The sequence below is a fragment of the Oenanthe melanoleuca genome, chromosome Z (assembly GCF_029582105.1).
Source record: "Oenanthe melanoleuca isolate GR-GAL-2019-014 chromosome Z, OMel1.0, whole genome shotgun sequence".
NCBI classification, from domain to species: Eukaryota; Metazoa; Chordata; class Aves; order Passeriformes; family Muscicapidae; genus Oenanthe; species Oenanthe melanoleuca.
The window spans coordinates 31,775,021-31,801,619 of NC_079362.1; the positions used below are offsets into that span (position 1 = coordinate 31,775,021).

General features: G+C 41.1%; 1 protein-coding gene across 1 annotated transcript in view; it reads left to right on the top strand.

Moving 5' to 3' along the window:
• LOC130265046 (neuronal acetylcholine receptor subunit alpha-7-like) overlaps window positions 1-26,599 on the top strand; it is a 59,612-nt gene continuing 33,013 nt past the window's right edge. Inside the window, 2 exon segments of the mRNA XM_056513813.1 lie at window positions 1-453; window positions 16,274-16,413. Coding sequence (XP_056369788.1) covers window positions 375-453; window positions 16,274-16,413 — 219 coding nt within the window. The 5' untranslated portion in view covers window positions 1-374.

Below are 26,599 nucleotides of genomic sequence, written 5' to 3' on the forward strand. Positions count from 1 at the left end.
AGGTACAGTATGTGGAGATGTGGAAAGCGTCTCCGAGGCAGCACACTCCCCCTTCTTGCAGTACATACACAGCTGTGTGAGAGGATCACTTGCATTTGCTCCTGACCGGGGAAAGGCTCAGTGTGTCCAGCAATGTGAGTCCAAAGGAATGTAACCTGTTCCTTTGTGTTTGGATTTACTGACCAAGCACTGAGCTGATTTGGCTCCTGGGGACCGGAGAAGCACATGAGCAAATGCACTTTTCTCCCCTGGTGGGAAGGTGGTTTGATGCCTTATTATTGTAATTGCCAAATCCATTGGTCATCACAGGCTGTGTTCGAGACTTCATCCTCTTTCACCCTCTGCTCAGGAAGGAGAGCCAGCTTATTTTGACAATGCTCACAGAAAAGTGCTTGGCATTTGTTTATTCTGCGCTGTATCTCTGGTCATCCTTGTTCCTCTCACTCTTTAAAGGTAAGTTCATCTGTGTTTGTCCAGGGCTTTCCTTTTTTTTTTTTTTTTTTTTTTTTTTTTTTTTTTTTTTTTGTTGTGGTTTGCATTTTCTGTTGCTGTTGTTTTTTTGGTGGTTTTTTTTTTTTTTTTGGTTTTGTTTTGGTTTTGGTTTTGTTTGTTTTTTTGTTTGTTGTTTTTGTGGTTTTTTTTTGTTTGTTTTTTGTTTTTTGTTTTTGTTTTCTTATAAATGCTAGTTACATCCAACTCCAACTTTTATTTTCAGAAAGTCTTAAATCTGCTTGTATTTCAAACTTCATTAGAGTCCCATACTGTTTTAACTGGCTTTTGTAATCAGTTTGGGTAAGTTTGTAGATCTTACAGTGCTGGGCACATTTTTGTAAGAAGGAAGTAGTGTGTGGGTTTGTTTCTGTGTTTTTTTTTGTTTTTTTTCAATTAAAGGTGAGTAATTTTAACTTCCATAAACTAATTGAAATGGTTGTGTTTCAAAAGAAACAAGTTTTTGCTTTCTTTAAAAATGTAACCTTCCCATGGATTTTTGAGAGCAGGAAATTACAACTTCAGGCTGGGCAGAATGACTTTGAGAACCCTATAGGTGTGTGGGTGCAATGGTGTTCTACAGAGAAATATGAGCAGAAGAAAATACATAACTGGTTTTTTTTCTATGCATCATTTAGGAGGATTAAATCTGTATAAATGTATACATTTACTATTACTGTTTTGTTTTTATTAAACGTACTCTTAGTATGCTTAATAAGAAACAGTCAAGGCAGAGATGGATATATATAGTTGGAAACATCTAATAATAATAATAATGACCTTCTGTAGTCTAAGGTGTCAGCTCTGACTAAGCTATCTTCAGAAGTTTCAGCATGGTGCAAACAAAAATAGGAGCTGTGTGATTATTTAAAAACATTCAGGATTGCAAGGCTGACAAAGTGTTTTTAAGTGAGAATGTTGAAATAGCCAAAGTCATGAAAGATGTTCAGTATTCTACACAATTGTGTTTTTATGGCTCCCTTTCAGCTGAAAGATATATGCCTGTGGCAATCAAAAATTCTAAAACTGAGTATTCTAGGTGAGAAGGACCATGTCTTGTTTCCCTATAAATTATTTACAATTTATATATAAAGCAGGATTTTCTTTTAAAAGTAGAGAAAGTGATCCATCTATTTCAGAAGTGCAGGAGCACTGGAAACTTGCGTATATGTGATGTTGCACTGAACTGTTCATGCCAGAAAAGTAACTCCTCATTAATTCATTTGAAGCTGTGAAATATCTGGGCATTTCATTGTTACAGGTCCACATTTCATCTGCCTAATGTAGCAATGGTACTGCAGGAAAATGTTTACCCACTTAGCTAAATTCAGAACCTTGCTATCTTCGAGACATTTCTGTACTACCTTAGGATCTGAACTAACAGGGGGGTTATAGCATCTAGTTATGAGATAGGTAATTTTGTCGTCATTCCCATTTTGAGAAGTTGTGTTTCTTGTAAATCCTGCCTTTTAAAACATAAATAGTCACTAATTCATCAGGAGAATGCCTAGTTTATCTCAGCAGCGCATGGAAACAAACTGTTTTTATAAATAATTCAGAGGATTTTTTGTTAGGTGCTTTTACCAGCAGCTTATAAGTATGGACTTTTATAAAAAAATGCTAAAGCAGAATAAAATGAATCTCTGAAAAAGCTGGACTGTAACTGACTTCCACTTTAAAGATTTTTTTAACTTGAAAAAAGGGGAGGGGGGAAAAAACCCAGAAAGACCTGGAAATTGAGCTGTTGGGCAGAAGAGAAAAAAGTCAAGATGATCTTAGCATGTTATCCGTAGCAGAGTTTTTTTTAACAAAAATTTTTTAGCAAATCCAGATGAACTTCCTGGGTTCCTTAGTTCACCCACATGGAAGTCATGTCAAATTCAAATCAAAACGAATGTCTCTCTCACATAGCGCTGAGTTGTTTCAACATTGTTCATACAGATTTATCAAGTTCTGAAAACTCCTGGAGGGTTGTTTCACAGGAAAGTTGTGACATGAACTAGATAAAAACCAAAGGGAAACAACCCATGAAGAGCTAATTTTTTTCCTCACTTCTTTCCTCCACTGTCTGCTTCAATCTGACTTTTCTCACAGTAATGCTAGGAGCCCCAGTAGTCATGTCATTTAAGCTAGGTCATTGCAGCCTTCCTTCTTGAAGAGCTGATGTTGCTTATTTTGAGACATGCGCCTAAGGAAAAATCAGGAAACTAGTTTTCAACCTTCCTATGTCCCAGTGATATAGGAAGTCCCTGTCTCTCATGGTCAGATATCACTTCCAGGGCAGGAGCAATCCTTGAAGGAGCACCCAGAGCACAGAAGGACCGAGTGAGTCTCAGCAGCTACCTAACAACCTTGGGTGAAGGGACTTGGAAAACCTGGTCCAGGGAGTGATTGGAAAGGAGGGATCAGACCCATTCCTGCTCCATTTCTTGAGTGTGGTGCAGTATGACAGATAGGATGCAGACAACCTTGCAAGGATGTTCTGAGAAACATGTCGCAGTGATCACAAAGACACATAGCCTCTCTGAGGAGTTACCTTCAGCTCAGGGCACAGGCACCTACAAGGTTTGAACAGCCAGGGAAGTTAAAGACACACTTGGCTAGTCTCCAGTCAAACATGTATTCTAATTACTGTGCTTTTATATCCTTTTTTGTTTCTCAAGTGAGACCATTACCGCCCACATGCTGCAAAGAGCAGAGTCAGACCTCTTGGTTTCTTTGCTCTGTACAGGCTTCTGTCAGGGTCGTGTCTGGCCAAGTAGCTTTGAAAAACCCAAAAAAGTCAAAGGCAAGCTGAGGGCAGCATCCTTCTGCAGTCTAGTGGGAATGTAAGTGCTCAGCTGTGTGGGACAAATCCTGTGTCAGGGGATGCTGCAAGTGAGCTAAACAGCTGAAAGATGTAAATGATGAAGTAAATCAGCCGGACTTGGTGTACCCAGCTGGTACAAAGCAGCTTTTCTTTGGCTCGCTCACAATACAGAGTTGAGTTTCTGTGTTACACCAATTTCATGCCTTTTCACACCTTTGCTTATTTCATTGAGGTCTAGTGATCACATCAGTATAGAACTGATGATCTCTTGGAGCAAATCCTCACAAATTTCTTGGTTCACTTCCATGCAAGCAGGTGCTGTTTCTGCAACAGCAGAAGCATTGGCAAGATAGCCTCAGAAGGCCTGATTCCACTGCCAAGCTACAGTTTCTCTAATGTGAGCTAATTAGATTGAGATGGCATGAGTTTAGAGATCTATGTAGTAGGAAGAACAAATACCTAATAACTTAAATACCTATATATGGAATCTAAACTTCAGGCCTCAGCTTTGTAAGCCTGATAGAACTGTAATGATGTGTGCTAATCAAACTCGTTTACTCCAAAGAGACACAGTTGAACAGATAAAAGAATTCCTGTGCCTTAATAATGTTATTGATAATTTAGGTGGTTGGTGAAGTAGCGGTACTTCACATCTCATAACTGTTATCAGAGTAGAACCAGGTGTGAAAGTTAGTTAATTTAGAATCTTTCATACCCTTGATTGGAGGTCTGAAGGTTGTATTCACCTCAGCTCTACACATTCTCTATGTTGATCCATTGAATGATGCACTTTCAAAGACAACAATGCAGCTGATACACATTTAAAATAGATATGAGCTAGGTCTTAGCTTGTACTGGTAGGTCTTTTCTTCCATATTGGTGGCATAAAAAGATACCACACGTGCAACTTGCAGACATGGGAAATAGCTATCAGATCCCTAGCATTTCTTTTATGTCTAATAGCACAGACAGCAGGGCTGATCACTGAATGCTGAGAGTGTGCTAACGCATCACATATGCATGAAGCCCAGGGAGTTAATGTACTTGTCCATGGCACATGCAAATACGCTCCTTGATCAGGAGCACAAGTGCCATTGATATGTGTCAATTCGTTTAAGATGGGCAGGCAGGGTCCTAAGCAAACCCCTATTTCCTCTGAATTACTGTCTGCTGCAGTTACTTGCTGTACATGCTTGCTTCTCGAAGTAGACTTTTCAATTCAGTGAACCCGACCTTGTGTTCAGTTACTAATCTTCTATGTGCATTCACTGGCACAGCTCTAAGGCTGATCTGTATTATCATAGGCACAGCTGCAACAGTGGAGCTGGCCCAAGTTTCTGAGAAGTTGCCAGCCTCCAGGAAAGTTGGAGATATTTCTGTGTCATTTGCTGGTAATGATCTGAGTTAAATCTTGTGTTAACTCTTCTCAAATATCACTGGAAAACGTGGGAAGGTGCAGAAAAAGCACCTGGGTCATGACATCACCAGTGCCTATTGTTACATGCACCTATTGGTATAGCACTCTTGCATACAGGGAGGGATCCAGAAGCAGATGCATGAGAAAGTAGCACCCATCTGGTCTTTGGGATGATGCCAGATGGCACCTTAGGAGCCTTCAGCCTTGTTCCACTCAGAGAGTTTTCTGATGGTCTCAGAGCAGAAGCTCCCATTCTAGGCAGAGGATTCATCTCTTAAAGACAGCTTTAAAATTCTTTTTTCTTTCTGGTTTATTTTCCTAAGGCATGTGGAAAACAACATGGGTTAGTGATGGTGGTAGCATATACAATTTCATTTGTATGTGACAAGCAAGGAGGAAGATATTGTCTCTTCAGCTCTGGGGTGTGATTAAAGTAGATCAAAACCCTTTGCATCTGTCCTGACATGGTTGGTTGAAGATATTTACTGCCTGGAGATCCTACTTAATCTAATTAAGAATGAGATCAAATCTGACTGAGACAGGTGGGGCTAGCACTGGCAATCAGTATCAACCCAGGAAATGAGAAAGGTAGACAGGAGTTTATTGCTGTTTTAGAGCATACTCCTGAGAAAATAGAGCTTGAAGAAAGACTCAAATCAAATACTTTCTGCATTGAGGAAAACAGCTGATGAGAAGGCTGAGACCGGAACCAGATGGAGTGTTTAGAAGTAAGAATCTCTCCACCCAGGGCTTGCAATGAAGTCAGTAAATTGCACAGGAACAGGAACACGTAGTCAACCAGGAGCACTTATGCATGTAAACAGTGAGGTGCAGGTGTCTCTGTCTTGCCTTCCTATCAATTGGTTTTGCTCAGTTAGAAAATCTGTGGTTAATGGAGTGCTGAAACAGATGTCTGCAGACCTTATACCATTCAGAAATGAATATTTTCAACACTTTTGCATTCCACAGTATTGAAGAGAAAACCACAGTCCTCATTTCTGTTCTTAATGCAACATAGATTTGGGAAAAAAAATTGCTTATAAGAACGAGGCAGGCTTGAGGAGGTCTCATTTCTCACTGAGAAGTCAAAGAGGAGGTTGAAGTCAGTTTGCAGACTGGACTAAGAGAGTACACTGTGTTCCCTGAAGCTCAGCTGTTGTCATGTGGAAAAACATCACTGGTCTCTTAGACCTTTACCATGCCTAGAGAGAAAATTAAGTTGTAAATTGGAAAAGATACGTCTGTGGCAGCTGAGGTGAGAGATGGTCTGATCTGTACAGATTCATATAGTGGTAGAATAATTTGGCTGGAAAGGACCTCTGGAGGTGTCCAGTCCAACCCTTCTTCTCTATTTGTTTGCTATCTGAGGTGTCAAGCTGCAAACATCTCCAAAGACAGTGGTGTCCCTTATGCACAGCACCCTTGAGAAAAAAAGTCTCTCTTGGTGCTGTGGGAATGCTCCATCATGCAGCTTTATCTTATTGGTGCTCCTGTGCACCTCCTAGGAGAACCTGGCTTGTCCATGATGGAGCCCTTCTTCATAAATGCTGAAGGCAGCCGAAAGAACTCCCCTTTGTTTTCTCATCTCCAAGCAGATCAAAGTCATATCTCTTTAATCTGTCTGCTATGGTTACAGGAGCCTGTTGTCTCAGTTTAAGGGATCAGTGCTGCCCTATGGAGACTTCATGACACAGAGCTAACTGTGTGTCATGTGAGTGGATCTCACTGAGTGTAGGCTGGCTGTAGAGAATGATGCTGCTTAATGTTCTCATCATGTCTGAGTCAGTGCATTTGGGGAAAACCAAAAGTAGGAAGTCATATAATGATGCACATAATACATTACGTAATACATTACACAATTCTTAGCCATCTTGTGTGTTTTTTAAAGATCCTGCAGAAGTGATAGAACAGTCATGGCAATTGATGGAGTGATTTCCCTTTAATATTGTGTCATTTTAGAAAAGTAGTCAGCAAACTAAAATCCACCGTGAGCAAGTGAGCAATTGTAACAATGAAAAACTTGAATCAAAAGTTACTAGATGTTTTGCAGTTCCCACTTTTTCAAGTGGCAGATGAGCAACAACTTTGAATTAAACCTGTTCAGGTTCAGGCTGCACGCACAATCCATAAATGGCAACTGGGCAGCTCCAGGAGCTCCAAGCAAAAGATTTGCCTTTCTATTATAACCAAACAGCTATCTTGAAACATATTGTCTGCAGTAGCATTTGGTTCAAGGTCTAAGACTTCTAATGTAATTTCCAAAGATATTAGGGTCACTATTTATATTTAAATTTATTGAATTGGTATCTCTGCTCAAGCACTTCAGCACTCCTGGCACGATCAGATCTACTTATGTGCTGCCTGATGATGTCAAAGAGGGTAAAGAGAAGGTAGATATAAGGGAAGCAGTTCTGTGGGTAAGGAGAAGAGATGTCCTTCTCCAAAGGAGGCCTCTGTCAAATGGGCAAATTATTTCATCTTTGGGTCAAAATGCTCTAGCAGACTCAGGAATTCTTTGCTGGGGAATACAAGAGGGCAGTCCAGACAGCACAGGATTACTTTCTGACTTCCAGGCTCATTCTCCACTCACTCAGAGACTGAGTATTCCACATCTGAGGCATTACTACTGTATTGCAGTATGACAGTCATGCTCCTCCTGGACGCACAGGGCAGCAGTTTTGTTTTAATTTTGTTTTGTCTGCACCAACATAATTCAGGAGCAGTACACTGAAGTTACCAAAGCTTAAAAGCAACAGAGTATAGACAGGACAAAATCAGGCTCCCCAGATGGTCATTCTCTGGAAGTACCTCAGTTTCACTGTGGTTAATTTCTGCTCTTAGTCAGGATGAGTGGCTCAGCCAACGCAGGTTTGGCTGGCAGGGTGCAGCAAGGAGAGACCAATATTTCATATAACCACTGATCCCAACAAAACTAGGACCTGAGCCATGTACCAAAGGAAAGACAATAGCATCTATTGTTCTGAAAACAAATCAAGGCTTACCCAACACTCATCTGTCACTGAGATCTTGATACCTTTAAAGTCTGGGAAAAAAAAAAAATTAACAACAAAACAGATGCAAGCTTTTGAGCCACTTTGTATGCATATAACTAAATCTAGACTGGGTCAGCCAAAGCATAGTACATACAGTTTCAAGTGTCTTAGGTCCACAAACCTTGTTTGGTCACAAATCCTGTTCATTCAGAGCCTGTCATTTACTTCATCAAACAGTATCAGAAGCAGCTATTCTCATCAATGTGAAATAAATTCAGACTCCTTCTTAAGAATTTTCATGCCACTATTTACAGTTACCTTTGTCTTTGAAGACCTCAACCACCAAAGCCTCAGACTTCTTTCCCTTAGAAAAAATCCCTTCATAGCAGCCGCTTTGCTACCACAACCTCCAAACTGTCACCAGCTTATTCACAGCACAACATCTCATATAGACAGGCAGCAAGCTTGACCTTAGTGAAAGTTCTTTGGTGCTGCCAAAAACAGTGGTGGGTCTTGTCTATAGGTATGTTATTGAAAGTTTTGGTCTCCAAGTGCAAAACTATTTTGGATAAAGGAGAATGTATCTCCATATTTCCCAGTTCACATACTAAGCACTTAAAAAATTAGCAGTCATTCAGAAGGCTCTTACACTATATTTCTCATTATCCACCATTTGACTTCTGATATTGTAAACATAAACTTGGAATTTTCTTTGCATTTTCAGGTCCATATGGACATTTGTGCATTGTCTGTGCTTTGCAGCTAGTGGAGCTCTCACTTTATTCATGGGCAACAGGTGCAACTTGAGTAATAAGGGAAAAAGGCAGGAGAAGCCATCTCTAGCCTTCCCTATTTCATCCTCAATGCCTTTGCTGCTTAGCTTTGCTATGCAAGTACAGATGGCAGGCTGGTAAGGCAAAAGTTCATAGTTTGGGAAATGTCTCTGGGATCATAACCAGCTGATGAGCTCTGCGGAAGGAAAAAGGGAAAGAAGCACTGCAACATCTGTGAGCACACTGGGCATCTCATTTTCACAGTATTATTGTCTGTATCATTTCCACTCCAGCCTGTCCTCTGCTTTGCCTGGAGAAGTTAAACCATATTACCACTGCTTCATCAATAACACACTGAGGCAATGCTTTAGAGCAAGATCTCTCCTTCATCTTTGAACCATAAAAAAGGGGAACAAGCTTTTTTTCATTTTAAAGACATGCCTGTGACTAAGGAATAGGTCTTGGAATTTTTGCTCTCTTCACATCTTGGGACAAAATTACTATGTTTCTCTTCCTGGGAAGTTGGTATATCTCAGTGCATAAATTGGGGGAAACTGACTAGAAGAAGCCAATTGCTCCTCCGGGATGGGCTGGGCACAGATCAGTGAGGGGTGAGCAATTGTATTCCGCATAATTTCTCTTATTTGGGTTTTATTTCTGTCTCTCTTCTTGTTGTCTCCCTTTTCATTATTTTTATTATTATGTTTCATTATGCTTTATTATGAATATGTGTCATTAATGCTGTTATTGTAATTTTTTTCTCTCTATCCTATTGGGGGAGGGGAGATTGCGAAGGAGTGACATGATACTCAGTTGCAGTGTGAAGTTAAACCACAACATCACTGCAGGGTCTTTCACTGCTATTATCTGCACTAGGTTTAGGAAAAAGAACTCCTACCTATTGTTTACTCAGCATAATCAAACTTGCCTATCTGTTTCCACAGAAATCATTATTACACCTGTCAGTTCACTTCCAACTTCCCCAGATCTCAGCTCTCCACATGTGCCTGGCATGGTGTAGAGTGGGCTTTTGACAGGGAGGTGCCAACTGACTTGACCCTTTACAGAGCCATTTGTGGATGCTGTGCATATTGCCAAGGCTTCCTCACTGATGGCACTTGGAGGGGGAAGCTCATAGTGCTTTCCCAAGAGGGGCTTTCCCTTAGTTGACTGGTTTGAGTACTGAAACACGTAGAGATGAAGGGGTGTGACAAGATGCTTTGCAAGCCAGTGAGAGCAGGGAGTGCAAGAAGCCCAGTCCAGTACACTGATGACCATATCACTGGTATCCTGCTTTTATCTTATGGCTTTATTTCTTTTCTTTGGCTTCCATTACTACTCCTCTCCACAAATCCCAGGATGGCTGGCAAGAGTCTCCTCCAGACAGCAACAGCACTCTGAAATGTGTAGCAAGGGGAGTCCCTCTTCATCACTGCTGCAGATTCCTCCTCCTGTGCTCCCTGTGCATTTAGTATTGTAGCAATGACGCTTACCTTGCATAGAGCTAATGTAAACTAGCATTACACTAGAAGTACATTTTTAGCTTTTATTGGCTGCAGCTAGTTAGGTTTCTGACCTGGAATAATGAGGCCGTTTAGATAACTGAACTATGATTGAGAGATATCCCACTATTAATACCTCAAAGTATGTCTCTCTACCTTACACATATAATTCAGCCTTTAAAATACCCACAACCAAGCCAGTAGGCCCAAAAATATAAGCCCATCCTTTCATTATATAGTTTTAGGAAGTTGTCATGGACCTATAGTCTTTAAGAAGAAACCTTTCCTAGCACGTTTTTTTAATACTCATCACTGCTGGGAACTCTTTATGTGCTATGAAAGAACAGAAATGACCAGTTTTAGGAATATTACGTCCTTCTTGCCCAGGAAATCATGTTATTTCTTACATTCCTCTGGGTATCTGATGGATTTTGTGTGTAAGATGCAGAAACAATCTGCATAGCGAGAGACAAAGATTAGAGTCAAAGATTACCCAGAAGGGAAGTAGATTAAAAAGATGTTTTAAATGAGAGAAATATTCAAATACACAACACATAAGCACACACACACACAGACATATACAGGGTAGAGGTAGCTGATGTGATTCCATTGTTTCTTATGTGAATCCTCTTCCCTGAAGGCATGATGGCATGCATTTTAAATCCAGCAGCATTGAAAGAAATAATGCATTTGCAACCAGAGATAAAAGTAACAATGCTGCACATAAGAACAAAAGCAGATGGGGCACATCTGGGTCTCTGGGGATTAAGTGACATACAGCAGTGACATGCTTTACATTCTCAAAAATCTGCAAATATTCAAAGTAAGCTGTTTTTCATAGCTACAAAATCATTAGAATGTGACTCATTTTTTAAATGTTCTTGCTATTGTAGTTCTTTACGTAAATGAAATTGTCTGTGAAATAACCTGTTTTTATCCTGATGCTTCTCATGTTACTTGCCCCATAATTCATTACTGCATGTAGTGTGTGTGTGTGTGTGTGTTTCCTATGATCATTCTGTTTGGGTTCTGAAAGCAATAGCTAGAAATCCCTGCAAGAGTACAGTGATAAACTAAAATGAAAATAAATAATAGAAGAGGAGCTATGATAGGAAGGTTTTAGGAAAATAGTTTTAATTTCTAGGATTTAGCTCTGATAACCATAGTTTTTAATGGATTTTTCCTCTGTAAATATTCCAGTTATAAGAAAATTAAATACAATCATTACACAGCTAAACTTAATAATACCTCACAGTATAATGGCAGTGCTGTGTTTGTTTTTTGTAAACACCAGAAATTCACTCATCTTCTTTTATGAAACAGTAAACCAAACAAATAAACCAAAACAAAAAATACATGTCAAAGTAACAGTACAGAGAGAAAAAAGTGACATAGATGTGGTGAATACCTCCTGAAGGTACAAGAGGAGTGAATAAATATCACAACCACAGTATCATTTTTATGAAGTATTTTTATGTACTTTTATGAAGTATTGGGGGGGGGAAAGATATGTAAAAATAACAATGTGATGGATCAGAAATAGGCTGTTGATTGTAACTTGTAACCATGTTCTTCAAAAAGATTATATATGAAAGTGATTCTAGGAACTGTCTTTTAAAACAGAAGAGGAAAACAAAGAGACATTTTCTTCCTAGGCATGTTAGCATGCGTGTATGTTAATATAAAGTGATATAGAAAGATTATATTTTGTCTAGAAGCCACAACTTTAGATACCAATAATCCAGTATTAATAAAGTAATAACTTGTGTATTGGGACTCAGGTCTCTGCCTAAAGAAATGAGCAACAGCTAGAAAACAGCTAGAAGCTTCCCCTCAAAAAATTTGAGAGATTATGAAAACAAAAGCAGGGAACAGTATGAAACAGAGGTAGAATGATTGATAATACAGGTATAATACAAGTACCATTGCTGAAAAACTAGTGGAAGTCCATGTTCTACTACCAATCATCTTGCTAGTATTTCATTATTTGTTATTTCCTGTGCACAAACCAGCCAGAGTGTGTCTCATACCAGTTAAGAAGCTGACTACTTTGTGAACAAACCTGGGGAACTGGAAGGACTGGACTCTTGCCTTGTAGCTTGGGGACCTTGGCATGCAAAGCAGAGCAGGAAAATCAACCAGCCAAGACCAGACATGACAGCACAGCTCCTGGAATCTGTCCTTCCTGGGGATGCCATATGCATAGTCTGGCCAGACCTAGCTGCAGGTTCCCTTGCTGTGCAATTCTCAGCAATTACATCCTGGAAAGAAACATGAAATGCAACTACAGTATCTATTCTTAAAAGATTGGTAGAAGTTTATAGGTCGTATCATTCAATAAGTGGGCTTCTTGCAGACTTCAGACTTCTTTGCACATGCAGAAGCATAGAGGAAATTCAGGGAGGTGTTTAAAAGTAGTGCATGAGTAACTGTTTTCTGTAGAGCTATTCACAACCAATCTGAGGATTGGTTACCTTGTGCTTTTCCAGTTGTCTGCAAACCCCAGGAGCAGTTTAGGGGACATTTTCAGATTATTCAAGAATATATCTTGAGGAACAATCCAGCCCTTGAGCTAATATTTCCATGTCTCCTTTTTACTGATAAGCCCAGCTCTGGATGCAGCATCCCAGGTGTGTATCACCACTGCTGAATAGAGAGGAAGGATCACCTCTCTTGATCTACTTGTGTGGTTTTTCCTGTTGCAGCTCAGGATGCTGGTGACCTTTGCTACAAGGGTGCATTGCTGGCTTATAGGTATAAGGTTCCTCGGGGCTTTTGTGTTACCCTGTTAGCTCCCAGCCTGTTCCTGGGGTTACTCCTCAGGTGCAGGATGACTTTATTTCACTGAACTTCATGAGGTTCCTGCGAGTCATTTCTCCAGTTTTTTAAGGTCCTTCTGAGTGGCAGAAAACCTTGTGCTGTATCAGCCACTCCTCCCAGTTTTGTACCATCGGAAAAAAACCCCAACTTGCTAAGGGTGCGCTCTGTCCCATCATTCATAACAGCATTAAGTAGGGTTGTTCCCAGTATCCATCCCTGGAGTACTCTACCACTGGCTGGCTTTTAGCTGAACTTTTTGCTGCTGACTACAACCCTCTGAGCCTGACAGTTCAGCCACTTTTCTGTCCACTGTTCACTTATTTAGCCTGAAAGGTATAGACAAACGTGTGTGAGAATTTTTCAGGGATGGTGTCAAAAGTCTTGCTAAAATTGAGGTAAACATCCTACACTGCTCTTCCCTCAAATGTTAATGAGTTTATGTGTTTTCCTACTGCTTCAAAGGTATTTCAGAGACAAGGGAGAGGCAGTGGGTTGTAAAACCTCTCAGATCTTTCAGCTAGAAAACGTCATGCCTTTTGCCAGTTACTTTACTTACCAATAACATACATAGGTAAGCAAGTATGGGTCTGGTTTTGGGAGACTGTCTTGGCAACCCTAAATATCCATCATCAGCCTAGTTTAAAAGATGAAACAGTGCCACTTTATTTGGTTAAACTTCTGTGACTGAGGGATAGTCAGTGGTAAAGCTTATTCTACCACTACTCCTGAGAGATTCAGTCTTCCCATCACCAGCAAACACTTCATTTAGCACACAGAGTTGTAGTGTCACAATGCATTAGCCCAAATGTTATAGGAGAAAAAAGCAAAAATCTCTCTGGAGTATGAAACATTAAGTATGTGAAAATTACAATTTAAAGAAAAAGTCCGTGAACATAAAGGTCAGACTAGATATCCAACTCAGTTCCCTTCTCGAAAGCAGCTGCAGCAGAGAGACAGCAGTGTGATTAGGCTAGCCAGCTCTTTGTGGTACCAACAGCTGCTATGGCTGTTTGCCAGGACACCCCAAGGCTCCATTTCTTCTGAATCTATGTCATTTTGTAAGCCAAACCATGCAGCACACAGATCCGTGGTCACCAATGCCAACTCCGCAGACTAAGAATAGATCAACTAGTTTTGAATACAAGAGATTGTAAAGTATCAGGATCACATTACAGAGCGGAGAGTTGAAGAAAGGATGGAAAACTAGCTGCAGTTCTTGGCTATTTCACCTCAAAAAGTTTAACAGGGAAAGAGGCTTGGCATCAGCATGGATGCAGCATACAGTCCAAATACAGCTTTCCAAACCCTACAGCAAAGGGTTATGCTTAGATTTCTGCAAGTCAGGCCTCCGTTGGTGGGGTGCTTCAATGCATCCCAACAATGGAGGTATCCGGGCAGTCTAGCAGCCCAGCTGGGTCCAGAGAATGGTGAAGGGCACTTTTCCCCTTGTAAAACCTGAGGAAGCCAGCTTAAAAGAAAGGTTAAAGGCAAGCATTATGTAAGTACTCAAGATGAGAGAAATAGTTCAGGAAGTCATTTTCCCCTAAAGCACAGGAACATGGGCGGGTAGGTGAGTGAAAGGACAGCAAATTTGCTCCAGAACTCACAGCCTCTTTCCATAGGACAATGTGTGGTGATTTTCACTGGTTTCCTTCACACACAAGACTTTTATAATGGAGTCTGGTCCTGCTGAGGCACTGAAGGCGATAGCAGAGGACTTAAATCTCTGCTTAAGTAAGCAGGGAAGATTGCTTCCGATGCTGAAGGAGAGATACTGTGGTCAGAGCTTGTCTTTGCCATTGGTAAAAACATAGCATCCAATACTGAGGTGTTGGCAAGGGCTGTTGAAGGCGTGCTCACAGCATTTGCTCCTCTGAGTGCCTGTGATCATGTAGAATATTGCACAAGAGGAGAAAGGGTCCATGAAATTGATGTGATAGTGTAAATTACCGAAGTGAACCAAAATACTCTTCTTTCTTGTTTACCAGGCGCTGCCATGCTAGAAAGTCACAATGCTCTCTTGAGTAGCAGGAAAAATGAAAAGAACACAAGTTATACAGATCCATGCAGTGTTTATAAATTGAATTTATTATTCGTTTTAAAAGGCATGGCTGCTTTGTTGTAGGGCAGCTTGTCTCAGGCTTGAAGGGTTTGCTGAGCATAGTAAGACACTGGGAAGCCAGAATGGGTTGTTACATTTTGTTTGCACTGTCAAGAAAATATTCATCACAACCTCTGTGAGAGCAGTTTTGGTCTCAATGTGCAGAGCTCTGATCAAGAAGTAAAAACTGTCATATACAGAGAGTGGGAGCTGCAGTGGATAAAAAAAATGCTTCCATCCAAAGTAATAATGATTTAGAGTGCAGATTCTCTGTCAGGGATTGAATTTATACAATTCAGAGAATACACTCTCATGTTGACAGGACTGGTTTGACCTCAGGGAACCTGCAGTCCATGACCTTCCCTCTCTTAGGTACAGCTCTTAAGTAGAGTTCAGGCTGCCACTAGCCACAGCACCAAGATCTACACAGTTTTGGGGGAACCCTGGTTCTGAGCAGTGTATCCCAGCAAACTTCTTGCTTTGCTGAGGGAAAATACCCAAACCTTCACCATCTACAGTTGTGGCAAGGAAACCTGGCCATGTGGGTTAGATAGATGCTCTCCACACCCCCCCAAAGGTGGGAAGTAGGGCATCTTGAAAATTAAGCATAGACTGATGTTCTGCTAATCTTTAGCATGCTCAGCTGTTTGCATGACAACTTCATGTGGAGTCTGTTCCCAGTGCAAACTGAGTTAAGCATGCAATACCAGAAATTCAGGATCACTGTAATAGCTGTTAAATACTCTAGCCTTCATACCACCACCTCAGTAGGTGTTAAAGTGTGCTGCCATCAGATGGAAAAAAGTCAAGGGAAGTAATCAAAAGGCTGGAAAGACTGCTCTACGAAGCTGAAGAGGATAGGAAGAAAGGTTGTTACTGTTTCTTGAGCACAGAAAAAGGCCTGGTACATCAGCTCCAAGAAATATGGATAGCTGTTATCTATGCTTTGTAAAATCGCAATATGGCTAAGCGATACCAGTGCTGGCTTACAGCAGCCAGTGTAAGAACAAGCAAATGAATTAATTCATTTGCTTGCCTTCCAGGAAGCTGTCTTGTGGTTTTGGAGCCACAACTCTGCTGTCCATCAGCAGGAGGGACCCCAAGGAATGAGGACGTTCAGTCAGTGCCCTGAATTCCGTTCAGTAGTTTCTGAATGTCGGTAATGAGTTAGAGTGTTAGTAGTTAATTTTTTTGAGAGTTCATCATTCACATATGCAGAAAAGTTGTGTCTGTCACATCCACGTATAGAATTGGGTGATAATTTTAGGAACTGCTTTTTAATTACAAACCTAATAAGAGGTAGTTTTCAACAAACAATGGTGTCTGTGTGACAGTGTGAATGACAGACACCTTCTTTCTTTTCCTCTAGTCTCTCAGCAGGGGGAAAGCCAGAGACATTTGTATAGAGAACTGCTGAGGAACTACAATCGTCTGGAACGACCTGTAGTGAATGACTCCCAGCCGCTCGTAGTCGAACTCCGGCTTTCCTTGCTGCAGATAATTGATGTGGTAAGTTTATTGCTGTTCTCTTCTCTGTGGCACCCATAGAGCATAACGAATCTGATCTCCCATCTAGGAGACATATTCTTCTCTTTATCAGGCTATCAGAGATGAAAGCAGTCTATCTTTTGCTAAGCATCCTCTCTAAATGCTGCAGTACATGCTTTAACACTTAGGAGGAGTGAATTTTGTCCTAAAAGCACAGCCATTTCTGACACAACATGAGCTGCAAGGAGATTAATTATGCATTTTTTTCCCATTTGTTTTAAACAGAAAAAAGAATTCAATCAATTAGAAACCATGTGTTGCTACTAATTATTAATGAACATTCTTCTCAGAGCTGTGTGGGATGCAGTAACTTAAGACCATGTGCAGCATTCAGAGCTACCATCACTGCACTTACATTTTTTCATTAGATATTATAATGGCATTGGCTGCTTCTCTCATCATATTTTTACTATGCACTGCAGATGAATGAGTCTGCCCTGAGATGAGCTTAGAAATACGTAAAAGTAAAATCTGGAGGCACAGCCCTCTAATTGTCTTGACTACAACATGCTTTTACAGAATTGGAGATTTGACCCATGGAAAATTTTAGCATAATAATCCAAATCCTTTTTTCATCATGAAGAGATTCTGTATGATAAACCATTTTATATATATATATACAGGATTTCTCTGATTTACATGAGAAGAACAAGCCAGGAAAAAATTTTGACCATCTTCACTCTGTCAGCAGAGCAAACAGTTGAAAACATTAGTGCTCTTATCTTCATCCTACCTTTTCCATAAACAGTATTTGGAGCTGGTTTCTGATACACTCACTGTCACAGAGGGAATGAGGAATAGAGAGAGATATGTGGAAACATTTGTGCAGTTGCAAAGCAATTTAACAGGACCCTCAAATATTTAAACTTTTCAAAGCTTCACAGTCATTCTGAAAATGTGTAGTACACCAGATGCTCTCCCTAGAGAGGTAAGCAGGACCCTGAAGGTTTAGCACTGCAGCATCACAATATGCAAGTGGCAGGTCCAGTCAGCTGTGGTATTCCTGGAGGTGGCAGAAGCCACTCAGATAGGGTATGCATCTTTCTGTTTTGAAATGTTACCAACTGCATTGAACTGGAAGAGAGAGGAAATCAGTACTGTCAACCAAAAGCCTCTACATGAATGAAAGAGCAAAGATTTCCTGCAGCTAATTTCAAGTAAATTTCAGCAAGCAATTCTAGGTTTAGCAGAGATGTCTCAGCTCCAGAGATCTTCCATCAGTCCTTCTTTATCTGTGGTATTTTCTTTCAACCTTATTTGAAGATTGGGGGTACTAATGGGGACTCTTCAGCCATAGAGCTGCAACTGTACATTTTCAAAGTCAGGAGGAGTTACATAAAACAATTGTTCAACTGTGTTTCACATTCACATATGAAATCCAACCTTTCAGGAAATTGGTATTTTGTTTTTAATGGTTTATCTACAGTAAGTCAATGTCTATTATAAACAATGTAGTTCTAGTATTCCCTTTTGGTTGTCCACAATAGGAAAGAGGTATGCTAGATGTTTATACCTTTCAGAAATGAAGCTTTTCTTTCCTACATTTTTGCACCCAGTACAGTTGCTACATGTTAATCTGTTTTAATGAGAATTGATGACCTGTCCCAGGCTTGTGGTCTTGCAAACTGCACTCAAACTGTTTTTAAAAACATCCAGAGTTACCTGAAATGTTTTTCTTGCTTATCTTAATATGAAAAGATGCCTGTCTTCTCAGTGGAGGATAGAAAATCACTTGGCCATCGGGTCCCTATAGTATAAATGTCATTGTGGCATCAACAAGTGGCTAAACCAACCAGCCCGAAAATGCACAAAACACTGATCCCCTGGGTCCTTAAATCAGGAATCAATGCAGGAATGTGCCAGCAACAAGCACTGTACTTGTGAGCCCCTCATCCTCCACTGCTGGCTGGACAGATGGCAGCATCTGTCTGTTCCAGTTGCTGAAGTAAATGTCTGTTTAAAAGGGGGCTCATTATAGCCACAATGATGTAAAGAGAAGCAGTGAAGCTACAAGAGGTAATTTCTATCAGCTATTACCATCTGATATGGCCATCTCTGTTCAGTCAGATGGGAGTCTGGGGGTGAGCAGACTCTGCCCCCTCAGCTGCCCTGCCTGGTGGAAGACAAAGCAGCTGGTGCACACTCTTCACTTGGGGAAGAGGACAGACAGCATCACAGTCTTGGCAATGGTGTATGCATTAACAAAGTGAAAAGCTGCTCTTTCTGAGGACTCGAGTGTCAGTGTGGTTCATTACCATAAGAAAGCAGAGTGCTAGGCAGGGTCTCAGCATGAGGGCAGTTTTTACACCATACTCCCTGGGGAGAAAACAAGCACTTCATGCTCAGGGAAGAGTCATGTGCCAAGGCATACTACAGCATTGCTGGACTCACTGAGGTACTTTGCAAGCAGTCACTGCAATGGTCATGAGATGGTGTACCCTGTTCTGGTTTCGCTGCAGGAAAAAACAATGTGAAGAAGATGAAAACAAATTTCCTGTTTTATTGGTGCATAGAAATGAGGAGGGGTCTGCCACTGATACTCAAAAAATCTTATGCCTGACTCATGCAAAGACTTGGTATCACATCTAAAGCACTTCTATCTGAGGCAGGTTCCATCACATCTCTCCATAAGTCTGTTTCCTACACATACTGTATTAAAATGTAATGAATCCTAAATTAATCTTCTGCAGACAGGTTGCTGAGAAGAGCATTGTTGACAATCTACTTGCACTCTTCTACATAGAGAGTAAAGACTGCTCTGAGATCACTGTGGTTTTCCAAGCAGTAGTAATCTCACCTACTCTTCTCCATTCAAAGAAAATTTCAAAGCATGACTGCTTTAGATTATGTTTTCTGCTTCTATGTGCATGTATTTGCCTACATAGGATAAGTATGGTTTTTAGGATTCAAAGCCAGCCATCATACTCAAAGCTCAAAAGAACATGTTCTCTATTTGTCACAGTTGTGGTATACAAATGCAAATGAAGGACTTTAGGGTTTGGACTTTTTTTCCCAAAAATTATATTAATTCATAACTACAGTCATAACAGGCCCATTACATTCAGGAAACAAAAGAGTAAAAAGAGGGACAGTTACAGCCCCTGTTTAAGAGCAGGGTTCAGTTCAGTTTGCTTTGTCCTCTGTGTGTAAGGACAATTTCCTGCTGAGCTGTCTCCTGTGTATGCCATTTCTGAGGGTCACTTTTGCTTGGAACCTAACCCCCAGGCACTCCCTGTGCATCAGAAGGTCATTGGCTGGTGCTCTCTCCCACAGAGCACTGTCAGCTACTGCCAAGCCCTGCCAACCCAAGTAAAGATAGAGATCCAAGAGTACTTGGAACAAAAATTCTCTTATTTTGTCTAAGAGCCCAGTCAGTTGGTGAGGCTAGAGTAATTAAGAAATGAGGCATGACATTTTCTGCAGCAGACAAAATGCAAGCATTTTTCTTTGGCATAATGTGAAAAGAAGCTGCTAGGTGGAAAGATTTGTCATCATGAATGATTGTTTTCATTTCCTGTGCTGGCATTTGCAGGAGACCTTATCTGAAGGGGTATATATGTGGTTGCACTGTTAAGTTATTAAAAAAAATAAATACAGCTCTTGAGGTCTCTGCATATGGTGGGGTCCTGTAATACTTTTCTCCTCTGTGTTCAGCCTTCCAGTTGCCACTGTCAGAGGTCATGACAAAAACAGGGATTGCAAGTGATCAATGGGAAACCACGAAAGTGCCGAAAAAATCCTCAAGAATCCATGAGTCATTATGCACTTCCAGAAGTCATAATCTTTCTGTATTTTGGGCTGCAAACCCAAAACAAATGCTGTGTCTGGAAAAATTTATTATGGACTGTTTTGATTCAATTGCACAGTGTGTAAAATGATTGTACATCCTAGAGACTGCAGGATTATCCCAAAGCTCATGGTTAGGTTAGATTAATCTCATGTTAAACTTTATCATAAGGTTGCAAACAATCTCTCTTTTAAACCACAGATGTTGTTGCCATGCTGTGTATAAACTCCACATTTTTTGAAAGCAGTAAGACAAGGTAATGTAAGAGTTTAGTAGGACAATAAAAACAAAGGTTCACTTTTGGATTTTTTCCTTTAAACTGGGTCTGAGCCTTGCTGTTTAGTGAAAACAAGAGAAAGGTCCTCACATATTTTCATTGAGTGCTCAGATGTAGTCATTATCACTATAAGCAGCATACTAGCTTAGCAGCATAGATATTTTTGCCTTCCGTACCCAGACCTTATCAAAATGTGGGATTCAAACTTAAACTTCCACCGGTTTCCCCTAGGTCAAAGAATGCAACCCTGGAGGAGCTGGGTTTTTTTGTTATTTTGAGTTGGTTTGTGGAGCTTTTGTTAGGAAGTGTTTTATAAGAGAACAACTTTTAAATGCAGGCATCTGTTGACATTGAAGCTGCCTTCACCAGCTTGCTCATTTCTCAGATGATCTGCTCATGATGTAATAGGACTTGAACTCAGTCCTCAGGAGCTCAGACATTTTGCTGGAGAGTCTCTATTTGAGTGAGAGTTGCCAAAGCTAGAGGTTGCCTGTCAGTATCCTGTGCCAGAAATCAATGGTGAGAAGGCAGGAGGGGAGGCTATGCCTGGCCCTGGGATGCATCCTGTCTGACATAGCCCTCCTACTGTTGGGTTTTTCACAGAATCTCTGTCAGATCTGAATGCCTTTAGCAGTTAATACCCTTGTTTTAAAATTATTTTGTTTCATAAGCATTCTAGCGCTGGTTCTGCAGGTGTATTGAAAGGCCAGAAAGTTCAAGGTTTATTTTTTAGCTCTAATTCACGTCTTCCTTCTTAAACTGACCTTACAGCATCTAGGTCATTCCCTCCCACCTTTCATTTCAGCATTCTCACACATACAAAAATCTATGCTGGGTATTATGTTGTAAACCCAGATCAACAGACAAGTGATTCAAGGAAACAAATAAAAATATGCAGTGTGCATAAGCACCTATTCATTTGTTATTCCCAATATAGTACCAGTGTTTACTAGGTTAGACCATAATCCCTGTAGTACATCCCACACAAATCTTTTACAGATAGATATCTTCAAGTATGTTAGCTTGACTGTTCAACTGACTCTTTCAGCCTTTCTAGCTTAAAGTATCCTTTTTTTTTTCTTTCCTAATAATGCCTTTGCGTTTATCTGTGGGCTTCCTGCATAGCTTTTGTGACTGATGTTTACTTAGTTTCTCCTTGAAAGATCTACTCTACTAAACCACTTATCATCCTGCAAAGTTTATTTTCATTGTTATCTTGCTAGAGCCAATTTGATGAGACCAGAGCAGCAAGGCTGATGCAAAATAGTGCAGCTGAGAAGAGAAACAGACTGGACACCATTAAAAAAGTTGAAAACCAATTCATGATCATTAAAATTTCAGACAGAAAAATTACAGAAAGGATTCTAGACCAACAGTTTCATTAAATCCCAAAATCTCTCTCTTGGTCACAGAACTCACTTAGTGTGACCAATTTTCGACTCCAGGAAGAAAAAATAAAATTCCTCTCCATTAGCATGGGAGGATATTGAAAATTGGGAAATTCAAGGCTAATTGAGCCATGAATTATTGCTTTGGCTGTCTCCTATGTGGCATTTTCAAAATGCCAGTCTCACTAAACCAATTAAACATGCAACATCTGAATTTGCTAGCACAATGAAGTTAAGCACCCTGGGTATTATGGCTTCCTGGCTAATAATACTTGCACATGCTTGCATGAAACGTTGTGATGGAGTTTTTATTGCCTGAAACTTGCTGGCATCTTTTTATTTTCTGTGACTTCTGTCCTGCTCAGCTCAGAGTGGAGGCAGCTCACTGAGAAGCAATTCCATGGTTTGTTTTCTTTTAGCATGGTCCTCCAATAAGTACTTAGTGGCAGAATCTTTAACAAAAGAGAGGGTGATCTCCTTCTGAGATTTTTTAGTTGTGGTCATCCAACTTAGGCATTTCGTGATAATTAAACAATTTTCTGTCTGACTGGTGAAAAGACTATATCTGGTGTTTGTTGATATGGGAATTTAGATCTTGAGTTTATGTATATTCCTTAATTTTGTGTAACTGAGTAATCTGAGGCATCAAAGATTTGCAATAAAGCAGTTAAGTCACAGCTATTGGGGTGGCCTTTAACCTAGTATTTCTTAGTTTCTCTGAGTTCCCTGAGGGTAAGTCCTGAGAGACAGTGAGTTTGGCTCCTGAATAAAAACCTTTCTTCCCATTTTATCCCTGACCACAGGCTTTAAGAGTCATTTGACTTTTGGAATATATCTACATCCCCTAATTTTTTGCTGTGCTGTCACAGCAGCATGCAAATATAGGAAGAAATAGCAAAGGCAACCTTGCAGATAGACTGAGTGTGTTTCTCAGATAAGTAATCAGGGTAGGCTTACTCCATTCCTCTGCTGTTTTCCTTGTGATTTCAAATGCTGGAAAAGACAATTGATAATTAATATCCTAGAATAAAGATTTGTGTCTAGTCCTGTTTGTTTGAAGCACCTGCCAACTGTGCACAGAATACATGGAGGGCTATTTCAGGAGGAGGTATCCACCCTGGAGAATATAAAAGCCACCTACATGCTATGTGTGGATGTTTTGGGATTTTAAGGGAGGACAGCTTTTTTTATGGTGATATAACACCCTTTCCCCCAGGAACTAAGCATGTATGTCAGTTTATCCAAGCAGTCAGAGAGCAGCACTGTACTGGCAGGCCATGTGAGGCCCTCTGACCCAGCTTCCGGGGTTTCCATGACAAGTATGTTTGAAATAGTGGGACAAAGCTGGTGGATTCACTCTTCCCAGGATCACAGAGAACTGTGGGGGCAGGGAGTCCTCCAATTTGCAGATTTTTGTGGAGTAACTTGAAGTCAAATAGTCTCAAGACCAGTGAGTCTACATTGTGTCACAATTCACAAGAGTCCTAATCTTCTGGGACTAGTGCAAAGCTACAACCTAAAAAAATAAAATTAGTTTCCTAAGTCAAGTACCCATAGGCAGTAGTTCGAAGTCATGTTGCATGTGCAAAGCAAGAACAAGATTGCCTTTTTTCACCACAAAGGAAATTGGAAAATTGAAAAATATTGGGGGGTAAGGGCAAGTAAGACACAAATCAAGTAAAGAGACTCTCTGAATCTTGGGAGACTCTCAGTCACCTGTTGTGCCAGTGATGAGTGGGAGGGCTTCCTACTCTGAAGCCCTGACAGTGACAAGAACTGGCATATCTTCCCTTATTTCTTACTCCCACCTTTGGGGGATGCATGGGTTCAGTACTTCCTGCAGTGGCTTTTGTATCCAGGCCTTTGCATTTAACATCTATATCTGGTTGGTCTCTGGCATACAGGGAGCCAAGGCTTTCAGAAGGAATATCTCTCGAGGACTTTGATAACTATGCATTATATAGCATAAGGAATATGGCTGGCATTCCTGTTTACAGGCTTCTCTGGCACAGTCTCACTTTCAGTGCTCTGCTTCTCCCAGTACAAGGTTCTCCACTCTCACCACAAGTGATTGCTCCTGGCTCAGGGACTTGCCAAAGGTGGAGTGTGATCTGACAGGGGCCAAAACCTACAATATGTAAAGTTCCTGTCTCAAAGGGAAGTGAATAGACTCTGCTGAAAGCAGCAGATATAGATGCACTGGTACTTCCCCAAACTGCTCTTCTGGGGAGAGGAGAATGTGGGTGATTAAAGACAGTGGGACCATACAGCCTACTACACTGCCTTGGTAGTAGCTGCTACCACAGTGGAAAGACCAAAGGCAGATGGCACTTCCTGCCCACAGTGAAGGGACACAAATCTCTACAAAACAGGAGGGGACCAAGAAAGGCATGACCTCAAGGAGAAGCCAGTGGCATCAAGTGGGATTGTGATTCAACCCCAGGTGGAAAACACTTACGAGACATCACCTCCAGCCATTCATAGTGGGAAATCCTGAGCAACAAAGGTGTTCAGCTGTGGGCACTTGCTAAATGTATCTTCATCCTGATAGGCAACAAAATTCTCAGCAGATGTTTGCTCTTTTGTTATTTCTTTGTATTTTTGTATTCCTCTCCAGTCTTTCACCTTTACTCTAGGCCTTCCTGTCTGATTTCCATCTTTCTCCTGAGGGTGCTTTGTTAAAGGGATTGAGATGAAGTACTTAAACTTTAGTTAAAGGGATTGAGATGAATACTTAAGTTATCCCTGCGTAGTTGATATTACCATGGCAAGGTTTAATCCAGCTTTTCAATAAGACCCGTGAAATACAAAGGCTGTCTGTGTTGGTTTCATGTGCTTGAGGGGAGGGGTGGATTCACCTCAAGACAGGCTCCATGAAGCTGGGAAGTGGGAGGGGCTCTCCCGCCTCTGGGAGCTTCCCCTGTGAGCTGCTGCCACCAATCAGAGAGCTGATTTGGTGATGGACAGCTCGGGAAACCAATGAAAAGTTATTTCGCTTTCACAAATCACAGTGAATCAGCTTTGTTCTGGCTCTTTCAGCTTCCGGTCTCCGGGGGTGGTGGTCCCCGGCCGGGGGCTGCGGCCCGGCTCTGGGCTCGGCCTGGAGTCCGGCCCGGTGCCCCGGCTCTGCGGGGGGCCCAGCTCGGCACCCCGGCTCTGACGGGGGCCCGGCTTGGGACCCCGGCCCCGGCTTGGTAGGGGGCCCGGCCCGGCCGCATGGTCCCGGCCCTCCCTCCCTGACCGCATGGCCCCGCGGGGCCCAGAGCTCTCCTCTCCACGGCCATGGCCGAGCAGGGGGGATCGGGGAGCCACCAAAGGCTCTCCCTTCCCCCTTCCCTCCTAGTTCTGAGAGAAGAGGCCTCCAGCTGCCCATGTTGCTCTTCACGATCTGGATACAATTGTAACTTCTTTATGCCTGTATAAGATCCTCGATTTTTCTAAGCTCTCCTGAATGAGAAGAAATAAAGCCTGGAGACTACAGAAGTCAGCGCAATGAAGATAAAGTTCCTGGTGGGAGGAGATTGAAAAGATGCGAACTGATAAGTAGCTGAAAACATTTTTGTGGGCTAAGGGGATTGTGACTTCACTAAAATTCCTTTAAACTGTGAAATATACTTGGGGAGGTTTGGGGTGCTTGAGAAGAAGACTTTTTGCCTTAGAGAACTGGAGCTCTCTCTGTTCTGGGACTGAAAGAAGGACAGAGACATTTGATAGTGAAGGAGATGAAGAGAATCTTGTTTTTCAGTAGCCTGCCTTTAAAAGTAATAACTCATGTGTGTAACATAATGCATTGCACAGCTGTGGAAGAGCTGTGACAGAATGGGAGGAGAGTCATAATCTGCAGTATTTTCCCGGGCGGATATGGATTGTGAAGGTGAAGACGCCACCTAAGCCATAACCAAAAAGGGACTTTTCTCTCTTAAGTGAACTGAACTGATTATTTGAGTGTATCACTGACTGAAGTGCTCTTTGTATGTTTGTTGGTAAGAAATGTTGAATGAAGGGAAGGAGGGAACAATCTAGGGATCTTATTCTGAATTTTTTTTTTGTGTTATTAATAAATTTCTTCTTGTACCTTTCTAAGTTTTAAGCCTGCCTTGTCTCTACTCCTGGATCCCGTCTCTAAAAGAAATTAAATATATTAAGGTTGGCAAACCCAAGTCACACTGTGACACTGTCCAGTGATACTTACTTGAATGTTGTCAAGGCAACTTGGGCACTCCTCTAAATTACTGCTTCTGTGAGATTTCAACCATTCAATGCATTTGAGCTGAGTTTTAGACAGTCAGTTGAAGTTTGTGAGCAGATTGGTGGCTCAGCAATGGAAAAGAGTGACTTTGCAGTCATAGACTGAGCATAGCAGTATTTGAAATCTTGATCAATTAATTCCTTTGGATATTTTGAATAAGATTCCACTCAAGATCAGTGTCTTTGCTAACAAAATTTTCCAAGTTTCCAGCTCAATATTTTCATATCACTTGACTGTTTCCCTCTTCATCTTCAGATCTTCAGGTACAAAAAGAGCGAAAAAAAATTTAAATTGCTTGAAGTGGTACCAAAGTAGTCACACATGACTACTGAGAGTTACCTATACAGTTTGGGACTTTTCTCATCATTGTCATGAAATAATTCAGTGGCTGATTCACTCCCACTTCTGTGGCTCTGTGAGAGGGCAAGAATTAATGATTTCTGCTA